This window comes from Xyrauchen texanus, chromosome 28 (assembly GCF_025860055.1).
Source record: "Xyrauchen texanus isolate HMW12.3.18 chromosome 28, RBS_HiC_50CHRs, whole genome shotgun sequence".
Classification (NCBI taxonomy): Eukaryota; Metazoa; Chordata; class Actinopteri; order Cypriniformes; family Catostomidae; genus Xyrauchen; species Xyrauchen texanus.
This window is the reverse complement of record NC_068303.1, coordinates 19,998,136-20,010,529: the sequence shown is the minus strand read 5'-3', so window position 1 is coordinate 20,010,529 and position 12,394 is coordinate 19,998,136. Positions and strand designations below refer to the sequence as shown.

General features: G+C 40.4%; 1 protein-coding gene across 1 annotated transcript in view; it reads left to right on the top strand.

The window, feature by feature from the left end:
• LOC127622487 (nesprin-1-like) overlaps positions 1 to 12,394 on the top strand; it is a 173,528-nt gene that overhangs the window by 25,654 nt on the left and 135,480 nt on the right. Inside the window, 15 exon segments of the mRNA XM_052096589.1 lie at positions 44 to 156; positions 297 to 465; positions 683 to 779; positions 2,270 to 2,466; positions 2,560 to 2,724; positions 2,970 to 3,119; positions 3,281 to 3,424; positions 4,614 to 4,763; positions 4,904 to 5,062; positions 5,764 to 5,928; positions 6,015 to 6,149; positions 6,424 to 6,582; positions 6,733 to 6,941; positions 10,321 to 10,393; positions 10,522 to 10,686. Coding sequence (XP_051952549.1) covers positions 44 to 156; positions 297 to 465; positions 683 to 779; positions 2,270 to 2,466; positions 2,560 to 2,724; positions 2,970 to 3,119; positions 3,281 to 3,424; positions 4,614 to 4,763; positions 4,904 to 5,062; positions 5,764 to 5,928; positions 6,015 to 6,149; positions 6,424 to 6,582; positions 6,733 to 6,941; positions 10,321 to 10,393; positions 10,522 to 10,686 — 2,250 coding nt within the window.

Genomic DNA, 12,394 nt, shown 5'->3' with positions numbered 1-12,394 from the left:
ACTTTCTCCTGGATCTTACACTTTTTTACTTCTGGTTATGCAGGAGATCTTAAGGCTTCTTGAAGGGCACAAGCAGACTGTGCAGTTATTACACAGAGAAAGATGTGTCAATAATGTCCCAATTCCCATGGAACAACTGCAAGATATGTCAGAGAGGTAAACATCATAACAGATAATCTCATAGATAAATAAATGGATTCAATTTTAAATTTACTTTTACAAAAATAAAAAAATAAACTATAATACTACCAGATTTTAAATAGGTAGTAACTCTTTTTTTATTTAACTGCTCTGAGGTTGAACTACATATCTGCCTTCTCACACGTTCACCTGAGTAAAGTTGAATTCTGGGAGAAGAAATATCGAATGCTGGCATTTTTGACACTTGCCGAGTCCAAGCTCAAATCCTGGATCATTAAATATGGCCGACAGGAGTCAATGGAGCTTCTGCTACAAAGCTACGGTGTAAGATTACAAGCGAACAGCACTTTGTGAATAATAAAAAAATAAATCATTTTCTCGGCTCTTCTGTTGTCATTCTTGAGCCCATTGCCATCAAATTCAGCATAGCCTAACATATCCTAACATCTGTAACATAAATGAAACTTATTACTTTGATATTTGATGTTTGGATTGCACAATTAAACTTACTAATTTACCTCATTGTCACTCTCTGCTCTAGACATTTGTGGAGGGACAACAATTCTTTGAGAAATATGAATCCAGCCACCAAGCTCTCATACAAGCTGCTGAGCTTTACATCAAAGCAGATAGTTCAGGTATGCTCCATATATCTATAAGACTGCTACAGGGAAGTGATAATAGCACAGTCACTTTATAGTGAATTGATGGTCTGTTTTCATCTGATGCTGGTATGCTGGTGTCACTACCAGGCTTCTTAGCTTTCTTAAAGAACGTGAAACCATATTTTGGGTGAACTATCCCTTTAACCAATAACTAGACCAGCACAACACCAGAAATAACCAGAATAAACCAGTTTGGACAAGCAGGGAAATTAATTCTGGTCTAAGATAGTCTTTTTTTCTCTGATCTGATCTCTTTAATTGTTAGGTGAGGCTATGCGTTTTAAAAATCTGAGATATATTTGTAATGTAGAAACAACATCATGGCAGGACAGATAAAAGCACTGACTTTTTTATTGAGCAGATCCTTCACATTTCACCATCTCAGTGTCCAGAGGGCAGTTTGATAGTCTCTACTTCACCTCATTTCTCCCTCTGTGAGTTTAATCCTTGTGGGCGCAGTAGTCTATCAGTCTGTGCCTGTAGCGTCTGCCTGTTGTCTATGTTTTTTCTCTCTCTGTTTCACTCTTGCTCTATTTCTTCAGCTTTTTTCCCTCTGCCTCTACGCTCATTGCTCTCTCCCCGGGCTACTGGTAAATTAGGTTTTCCCAGGCACAGAATTCAAAAGGGAATTCCAGTCCATTAGTGCTTATACTATATTCTAATTGGGTTTCTCTGGCCAATAGACTGTCAACACGTTGCTTTCTCCATGCCAAAGGCAACCTCAACACAGAGGTGGGCTTTGTGTTTATCTCAAATGTTATTGGAAGATCACAAAATAGATCTCCAGCAAGCCAATGACATCTTATCATGGTGGTTTAATGCATTAATGCATTTTTCAACTGGTTGGTTGCACGTCTGTTCTGATTTTTCTTTTTATTTATTTATTTGTCATAGACAATACACATTAATCAATCATCTTATTTATATAAATGTGTCAGATTTAGCCAATGGCTAATTTTCATCTACTGTCTCTGGACAGTGGACAGTAGGGAAAAATAGTACTAAATGCAAATAAAATGCAACTAACCATAAAGATTTACATACAAAGGTTAGGATAGCAAAATAAATAGGCTTATCAACTTTTAAAAAGGGAGGAGGCAATGCTAACCATGTCTTTTGTCATTTGGTAGAAGTCAGCCAAATTAGGCAGATTCCAATATGGACAACATGCCCTCGTCCTCAAAATCCAAGAACAATATTATATAGAGTAAAATAAATTAAACCCAGGCCTTATAAAAAACATATTACGTTTGGTATCATGTTGGGTTTCCACTTGATGTTTCAATGAAATATCTGGGTCCTAAAGTAACACCAGTTGAGAAACACTAAGTTCTCAGTTTTTCATTAAGTGATATTTAAAAACTGTTTTAAGCTTTAATTTAGTGCATATTGTACACGTGTATTTATTACTACATTTCTGGTAATTCTCTTCTCTGCCTTTTGTGTGTGTTTTGCCTTTGTAGTTGAGGAAGGGATAAAGCTCTTCCTGCGAGAGGTGTCTGATCAGTGGAGGAGTCTGTCAGTGGAGGTGCGGAGTGTAAGGTCCATGCTGGAGGAAGTGCAGTGTAACTGGCTGAGATACAACAGCAGCGTGCCCTCATTGCAGGCCTGGCTAGAAGATGCCCAGGGAGCTCTCAGACAACCTGAGAACACCAAACGAGTGAGATCCAGACAGACATTACTCTGAAAATAACTGGAGCAGACATTTATACTAACAGGCATTCGGGTTCACTGTCCTCCTCTCTCTCCCCAGGAGTTTTTTCATAATCTTCAACACTGGATAGACCATCATGCTGCTATGAACGATGCAGGAAACTTTCTCATCGAGACCTGTGATGAAACGGTGACACGGGATATAAAACATCAGCTTTTGCTTCTCAATGGACGATGGAGGGAACTGTTTCTAAAGGTCAAACAGGTAAACAAATGAAAATTAATGATGGAGCTGTACTGACCCACATTAAACGTCGAAGATTATGCTAAATTTGTACATTTGGCTAATTATTGTCAAGAATGACTTAAAACATTGAGCATGGTTGGATAGTTTCCATGTGAATTCCCAACAGGCGCTGTTGATCAGTGACACTGTGTGTAATTTTCTTGATGTTAAAATACCTTCACCTGCAGTGCATACATTGTACACTCTCGTGTCTCTCTTCACAGTATGCCCGTCTTCCTGATACTCATAATGTGAGGGAGCACCAAGACTTCAGCTCAGCCTTACAAGAGTTTCTGGACACCTCTATGAGTAAACTCACCTCACCACTGCAAGTGTCATTGCTGGATGTCAAAGACTTTATGCAGGATGTTGAGGTAAAAAGGTCAAAAATATTTAATGGATTTAAAGTGTGTTGTTAACTTTTGGGGGGAGGTAATGCTGGTTATTCAGAAATTATAAATGGAAGATGTTGGTGCCAGTTCCCCTAGTTATGTCTAAGCCTTTTTTTTTTATTATAATTTCACATGAACCTTAGGATATCAAGCACAGGCTGCCCTCTCTGGAAGCACAATATAAGGTGGCTGCTCACTCTGTCCGGCTTCTGGCCAAAGACTCTGTTCATGGTGGTGGAACTAAAGCACTCTCTACTATAACGACAATCGAAACACAGCTCCATCAGGTTTGGGCAATGTTTGCTCAATTATTAAATATATTATTTGCATATCTGGATTTGCAGATATCCAGATTTTTTTATTATTTTAATATGTTCCTTGAGGTTCAGTTATTATATAAATAGTTTTTGCACAAAAAACAAGCATACAGTATATTTTTAAAACATGAACATTTTCCACCCTCATTCTGACCCTCTGTCAGAAATGCTCAGTTTTGGTGCTGTTTCTCCTTTAAGACTTGACAGTACGCACCCACTGTTATGATTGGCTCTCTGCTCTTGACTGACATGCTGTCTCCTCGTCATCTCACTGCTCGCCACTGCTGGGTGGGCTGTGAAAGTGATTAGGTAAAGTAGCCGTTAATGTGTTGTTTTGGAGGTGTTCAGATGCAGTTGTCTACCATAGTGTGACATCACAATGTGTAGTTAGAAAAGAGTCATTTTAGCAGCTTGGTTTCAACAAATGCTCTTTTTGCAGTGAGGAGGAAGTTTTGAGTTCTGAAACTTAGTAATTTGACATATAAAAGGTCCTTGTACTACAGTATAAAAGCATACTGTAAGTTTCAGAACTCAAAACTTCTTTCTCACTGCAAAATGGGCATGCTGCCAATCCAAGCTGCCAAAACGACTCGTTCACTACTTTCTCAATATTTTGACGTCACTCGGTTGTAGACATTTGCGTTTGACTGCCTCCACAACAACATATCAATGCCTAATTTACCTTATCACTTCCGTAGCCTACCCAGTAGTAGGTGAGCAGTGAGATGGCTAGAAGTGGGCAGGTCAGTCAAGAGCAGAGTCAATCATTACAGTGGGCATTTACTGTCAAGTCTTAAAGGAGAATCAGCACCAAAACCATGTGTTTTTTACAGAGGGTGAAACATTATAGTGTTTTACATATATATGACTGTTTTTTGTGCAAACAAAGTTACATTATACAGTAAGTGAACCTTAAGAAATATATTAAAATAATAAAAAGGCATGTCATGACCCCTTTGAATCAACAATGCGAAATTCCAAATACTAAGGAATTTATAAATTCATGTTATTATTTTTTAAATTCAGCTCTTCTCTCAAATGTTTTTATTCTTACAATATTATTTGTAATGAACACTAGAAGCATTATCATTTGTGGTCTGTCTGGACACCTAATGTCTAGGAAGACATTATTTGTGTGTTTATGTTTGTATCTTCACAGCTGAAAGAGAAGTGCCCTTTAATCCTGAGGGAGTGCCAGGCTCTGTTTCCTTTGTTAGAGGAGCTAGAGAAGCAAATCTCAGCTTTCTATCAGACAGCAGAGCACGCTGGACACATCATCACACAGCAACACAACCACGAAATGTGCAAGGTCAGAAAGACAACTGGGAGTAAAAGAGTATTAGACCATTTAGGATACTGTGGATTAAAACACTAGCTTTCTGTATCTGTGTTAACTAGTTTTTTTAATCTTACTCTGTTTATTTTTGTGGTTTTATAATTTTATGGCAGGAGCTACAGACCCAGCAGCAGAAGTGTAAGCATTGTGTGTGCGCTTTGGAGCGCAGTTACCTGTCCCTTCAGAGGGCGTTGTGCTGTTCGAAATCATTACACAATTTTGATGCATCTCTTCTGCAGAACAGAGTAACAGAGATTCAGACCACAGCACAGGTCAGACTGTACTAAAGTTTCTAGAGAAATAGAGGAAATGCCAAATTACAATGCTGGTTTGAGATATGCAGATGTTCTTATGATTGATGCGATTAGAAGTTTCTTGTAGTTTTTAGATTTTTAGCACTTTTACATTTTTATTTTTGCACTTTAACACTTAAATAGTTTTTGTGCAGTATTTGATAGCAGGGATAAATCTTGACTTGAGAAATAAGAGAAAAAAATCTCATCAGTGTTGCATCAGTGTTTCTTGTTTATTTAATTGATTTCCTAGAGGTCCAATTATAATATTAGTAAAATGTTTCTAACTGTCAGATTTCAGTTTCGCTCTCTGGTCTTTAATTAAACTGTCCATCTATCCAGATTTCTCCTTATAACTGTTACTGGGCGAGCCAATTTTCTAATAAAACTATAGGCATCACTGACATGCAAACGTGGACTTGTTCTTCTATGTGATGCCACCAATTTGTGAAAAATATAGGAGTGTTTTTTTCAGCCTATTTTCATAAATCCTCTTTTTGATCTCAAGAGGATGTTTTGAGTTCTAAAAGATACAATATGTTGTTATAGTACATCAAGCACTTTTATCTCAAAAGATTATGAAAATGTATAGCTTCTGATATGACCGCTTTAAGAGATCTGGTTAGAAATTGTCCCTCACCAAAACAGGGGAAGACTAAGTGAATGTGCTCTAAATGCAGGCTCTGATGCAGGAGGCTTTAGAATGGAGGCAGGTGGCAGAGATTAACTGCAATCTCATGCGGCGGTTTGAGGAGTCTCGCACTGATCTGGAGAAGGCTCTGCGGGTGGGCCAGGCCTGTCTAATGGAAAGTGGAGACCCCGATGAGCTGTTCCTCAAACATAAAGTATGTCAATAATGTTTTATAATCAAAAGTTCAACTTCAAACATATTAAACTTGTCTTCTAATTGAATGAGTCATTATTTTCTCAGGAGTTCTTTGGGCGACTGGATCAACACATTTTGAGTGCTTATTTAAAGGCGTGTGATGATCTCACTGACATCATCTCTGAGGAAGACCAGCAGGGTCTGCAAGAGACAGTCAGAAGACTGCACAAACAGTGGAAGGTCAGTTTTAATTTCTTAGCAGAATCTTGAGCACATAAATGTCATCTAAAAAAACAGTTATTACTCCTACATAACAACATTGCCTCAACCAGTGGTGATATTTGGGATAGGACCATCTGTACTATCTGATTGGACTGTTTGTCCAATCAATGGCAGTGAGGAAGATCATTTGGAAAATCAGTTTGAAAGCAGTCATTATTTTTGCAGTTTTATTATGCATAAATGACACGCTTCATCTTAGGGTTCATTGCTATAATGTATTTTTCCTTACAAGGACATCCAAGCTGAGGCCCCCTCCCACCTGCTCAGACTCCGAGTGGAAATAGAGAGGCGTTTAGTGATGACTACATTACAGGACTGCAGGGCAGAACTGAAAAGAGAGGACAAGGCCTTGCTCACAGCTGGCACTGAAAGAGTGATCAAAGAACACAGGGTGAGACAGAAAGACAAGGAATAGATAAATATAAGAAAAAACATACAGTAAATGAAAGTATAAAAAGATTATAAAGGGTCACATGTAATAACTTTGCAGTATACAGATTGCTATTGAATAAGTATGTTACATTTATTTATGTTCATCTAGACCTTTTTCAGACAGAGAAATCCCCTCTCTGCATGTGAGAAGAGACTAAAGACAATGCGGCAGCTCTGTCAAGATCTTCCAGAAAATGACCCAGGCCATCAAACTCTAGAGGAGACCAGAGATCATCATTCAGAAGTCAGCAGTTTAGTGGCAAGAACACATGTGAGATTACAACAGCACCCTGACAAATGGAAAGAGTGGTATGACAGGTGAGGTGGAATTATTGAATGCCATAGTGAGATACATTAGTGAGAGGACATTTACTCTCAATGCAGCTCTGAAATACACTCACTGAGCACTTTATTAGTATATAGTGTTCCTAATATAATGCCCGGCATGGTTTCTGCTGTTGTAGCTCATCTGCCTCAAGTCTCGACATGCATTCTGAGATAATATTCTGCTCACTCCAATTTTATAGATTGGTTATTTGAGTTACCATAACTTTTCTGTCAGCACGAATCAGTCTGACAATTCTTTTGTCTCATCAACAAAATTTTTTTTGTTTTTAGCACCATTCTGAGTAAACTCTAGAGACTATTGTGCCTGAAAATTGTTAGGTTACTTTCTTAACCCCGGTTCTTTGATAACAGAAGTGAGGTATCTCACTATGGGAATGCCTCAGATCTGATCGATTGAGGAAGCACCATTTGACGTCTGTCTCGCTGCTGTGCCATTCTCAGCATTTCTCTTCACCGTGCCTGTCTGCAAGGAGGGTGGTGAGGTGAGATACCTCGCTTCTGTTATCAGAAAACTGAAGTTATGGAAGTAACCTAATGTTCTCTTTCTCGGTATCTCACTAAGGGATATAGACAACTCCCATATTGCAGATATGCAGTACAAGACTGAATAATAAAAAGTAAATAAAAAAATAAGAGTTGCTATCTACCGTTGTTGTACACATAAAATGTATTCCCATTATTTCAGTGAGATCTTATTCCCTTATTCAGTCCCCTGTGTGTAAATGCTCACAGCGAATCACACACTGCTCCTACACCAAGAACTGTATTGGCCAGTGATGGCTCAGTCACTTCCAGCCTGTAGTATCTCATAAATATGTGCAGAGATGCCCAGCTCTCTGCAGCGTATGTGCCTTGAACCGAAATACCTTAAAACAAAGCCCAGGAAGTGGTCATACCCCTAGTGGAGTGGGCTTGTAGTCCTGGCGTGAGTTGAAAATTCACAGTAAAGTCTTCTTAAGAAAAAGAAGCTTTAAGTCGACACACTCTAATGGTTCAAAAGGAGGCTGTGAAAGTATGTCTAAAACCACTGATAAATCCCAAGATGGGACCAGTCATTTAGAAACCTGGCGTAACTGTCACGCACCTCTCATAAACCGTCATATAAGTGGGTGCTGACCCATTGTTCCCGAGTTTAGCCCCACATGACATGCCGAAATAGCTGTCAAGTAAACTTTTACAGTGGAAATTTCTCTGCCCTTATCTAACAAATTATGAAGAAAACAGAACGTAATTCACTGAACACAGAAATGGAATGACTTGTCTGTGTGCACACCATCGTTCAAACACTCCCCATTTGTGATCATACAAAGAGCACGTTGAGGCCAACGTCGTGCTTTGAATCGTCTCGATAGGAGGTAACCCGGTGGCATTTAGATTCAACCTCTCAAGGGCCAGGCCCAGAGAGACATCCTGTGTGGGGAGGGGTGAAATATTTCCCCATGTGCTTGAGTATTCCCTCACCCTCTGTAATGTTGTCCCATTGAGGCTCAGCGGGGGAGCGCATCCAGTAACACTTCTGGCCATGGATGCCACAGAGCATCCACACCCAATGGTACATTTTCGTCCTGCAGGGAAATGAACAGGGGACATTGTTTTTGCGTGAAGAGAAGAGATCTATGGCAGCCTGACTGTATTTCCACCACACTTGATTCACCACCTGAGGGTGAAGTGTCAATTTCCTGTACATGAGATTTCCCTTGGACAACAGATCCGCAACTGTGTTAATTATCCCTGGGACATGGGTCGCGCGTAATGCTCCACACAATCAGCCTCTTCGCCAGACTGTTATGTTTTCGTGAACAAACACCTCCTTGCCGGTTTATATATGCTACTACCATAGTGTTGTCTTTTCTGACTAACACATGGTGGTCCTGGAATGACCGTGCAAAATGTCTCAGAGCTAAAAGCACTGTTAATAGCTCAAGATAATTTATGTGTTTTTCCATGAAGAACGGAGACTGCACACCTCGCACTGTTTTGCCCCATCCCGTGAGTGACGCATCCATCCTCACAACCTTTCTTAGAATAACTGGACTAGACAGGGTCCCTTTTCTGAGAAAATTCTTAAATCCCTATTCTGTGACTGAGCCAGTGTCCAAAGCGTGTTGTGTCGCTATCCAGTACTGAAATTCCCACATTTGCAAACATCTCCAGGGGAATCACCACTACTGTTGATGCCATTAAACCCAGTAACCCCAGACACATCCTGAGAGCAACAGATCTCTCTCTGAAAAAAGTGTGTGAAATTGTGAAATGATTCGATGTGTTCCTGACAGGAATGCACAAAACACAACTGAGTTCAACCTGAGACCCAGAGTTTATTTCTTGGACAGGAACCAGACAGCTCTTCATTTGGTTTATTCTTAAACCCAAATTCATCAGATGTAAAACCAGTGGCCCTTGGTCCACCTGCTGGGGGATGGCCAGTCTACAGAGAGTAGCTCTACGGCAAACTTCCATAATATCCAAATCGAATGGGGTGGGGGAGGGTGGTTCCCCGCTCTGCTGGTTTGTGTCCAAGATGACTTCAGAGTGGAGAATGGCATCATCCTCCTCCTCCTCGTCATCTTTGAGGAGATGGGGGGGGGCAACTCTTCATCATCCTCATCCTCTCCAGCATCGCGATGGGGGAAGTTTGGGGGACATCCTGTCCATCATGTCACTCCAGCTGCAGGACTCTTGTGGTTCGTTTGCCATATCCTCATTGGACTGAGAGGAGAGGCATGGGTCTTTGTTACCCACAACCGCAACATGAAGCCTCATTTCCTTGGTTTTGTAAACTGTTGAGCAATAATTCTAATAATGCATCTGATGTTTGCAGTTTCCACAAATGAATGGGGAAGAAAGCGAGAATGGCACAGCAGCGAGCTGCAGTGGTCTATATACAAGGGAGGCGTGACTCCCTCATCGCTACAGTGATTGGTCTATCACTCTGACAGACGCTGTCAGTTGGTGCTTCCTCAATCGGTCACACCTGAGGCATTCCCTTAGTGAGATACCGAACGAATGAACACAGGAGTTTAGCAGTTACAGAAACACTTAAACCAGCCTATTTGGCACCAACAATCATGCCACAGACTAAATCACTGAGATCAAATTTTTTCGCATTCTGATGGATGTTGCAAAAATTAACTGAAGCTCCTGAACCCTGTTTGCATGATTTTATGCAATGCACTGCTGCTACACGACTGGCTGATTCGATAATCACATGCTTAAGTAGGCGTACAGGTCTTCTTAAAAAAAAATGGTCAGTGAGTATAAATAAGGAACAAATAATTATAACTGTTTTTTAAAGAATTTTGAACTTCTCATTTCTTTTTTCTTTTTTTTGTTTGTTGCTGTACTACAGATTCAGAGAGCTGTCTGGATGGCTTCTCTCCCAGCAGACAAGTCAGAGCGGTGCTGAAATCTCCACTGTCCATGTGAGCAGACTGCTAGCTGAATGATATCTGCTTCAGTACAATTTTCTATATGATATCTACTATTCAAAAAGGCAGAAGTCTGGCTCCACTCACAATTTTACCTACTCTCTCTCTCCCTCTCTCTGCAGACGCAGCATCGGGCGGTAAAGGCTCAGGGTGAGACTCTGGGCTGGCTTAGAGCTCGTCTCAGTGTTCTGGAGGAGATAAGTCTTGATAGTGAAGTTCACGCACAGAGAGCTGCTCTTGATAAACTCTCACAACAGTTTTCGGAACTGCTGCTCTCTCTATCTGAGGTAAAGTGTGCTTTTCATGCAATCTGCTAGTCCTTGTTTTTAATGTGGGGTCAGGGCTAGACTGGGAAGAGAAATCGGCCCGGGATTTTACATGGCAACTGGCCCAAAACTTGTTGGGGGGTGGGGGTGTTCGCTGTCTTTTTCTGCATATCGCGGTGCCGTTTTGTGGTCCGTTCTGCATAACGCAGCGGCTTATCACGGCCCATTCGGTGCGTTTCATGGCCGACACAGGGGCACGATCAGTTCTCTAGATGGCCAGACCGCCCCTGATCAGCCCCAAAGTGTGTCGGCCCACCGGGAAAATGCCCGGTATGCCAGATTACCATTCCAGCACTGTGTGGGGTGGTGTATTTTAACAGTGTGTCTTATACAGTATATGCTTGGATCACCTTTCTTCTACATTACCAAGAAGAAGCATTTATGAACTCTACATTCTGTATTATGTTTTTGTTGCTTCGTTTAGACTTTGTCCGAGTCAATGCTTAAAATGGGAAGTGTAAGTTATGCGCCACAAGCGGAATCGACTGGAATTACAAAATGATTACTGTTGCAAACAAGCGTCAGGTATTTGGTTTAAACCAAATACAGGTAGTTTTACCCCAACCTCATGCTAATGTTGCTGTGTTTGGCTGCTTAAATTACAAAGGATGGTAATGGCCTGGAGATAGCTGTGATTTAGCATTTCCATTCATCTCAAAAGGAGTTACTCGGCTGGCGCATGATCCCCTAAAATTTGCCATTTTTTCTCATGGCCACTCGGATAGATATTTGTGAGAAAAAAAAATATATTTCTTCAGAATATAAGAACCAAACTAGTATTGTAGAATGAATGTTACTATAACTAAATTTTTGCAAAAATTTTTTAGCTGCTGCTTTCTACATTTTGCTGCAGTTAATTGGTGAAATGAACACTAGAGGCGCTAAAACAACTGTGCGTATATTAAATAATCAAGTATGTTATGGCTGTTTAGGACTTTAAAGCTCTATCACTCACACCCTGCTATGTTATTATATCAAAATACATCATTTGAAAAATGTTTCATTTTAATGCTTTTATTACCCCCACAGATTCCCAGAGTCACTGTGTTTACACTCTTCGGAAAGTCAATTTGCGAATGTCTTACTTATAGTTGTTTTTGCACATTAAGCTGGGATAGGAGAAATCAATTTAATATGGAAAACTGTGTACACATTACCTTTAAATTCAGTTATACAGCCTTCTGAGGTGCTTCAGTTTGCAAAGAAAATTTCTCTGAAGAAAAATCATGCAGATCTTAATGAATGCCCATGTGCATATTTGCTATTCATTTGCAGGAACTTTTTATTGTACAGATATCTATGGGCTGGTTGTAGGGTTTATGACATTTGGTTTAATGATATGTTGAAGGACATCACTGGACCCTTTCTAGATCCCCTTCAATTTGCTAATCGAACAAACAGGTCTGTGGATGATGCAGTCAACATGGATTGCATCATATCCTGCAACATATGGACAGACCAGGGACGACATATGCAAGGATCCTTTTTGTGGACTTCAGTTCGGCTTTCAACACCATCATCCCATCTATACTCCGGACTAAATTACACCAACTCTCTGTTCCCATGTCTATCTGTCAGTGGATTACCAGCTTTCTGATGGAGAGAAAGCAGTTAGTGAGACTGGAGAAATTCACTTCCAGCATATGAACAATCAGCACTCCAGGGATGT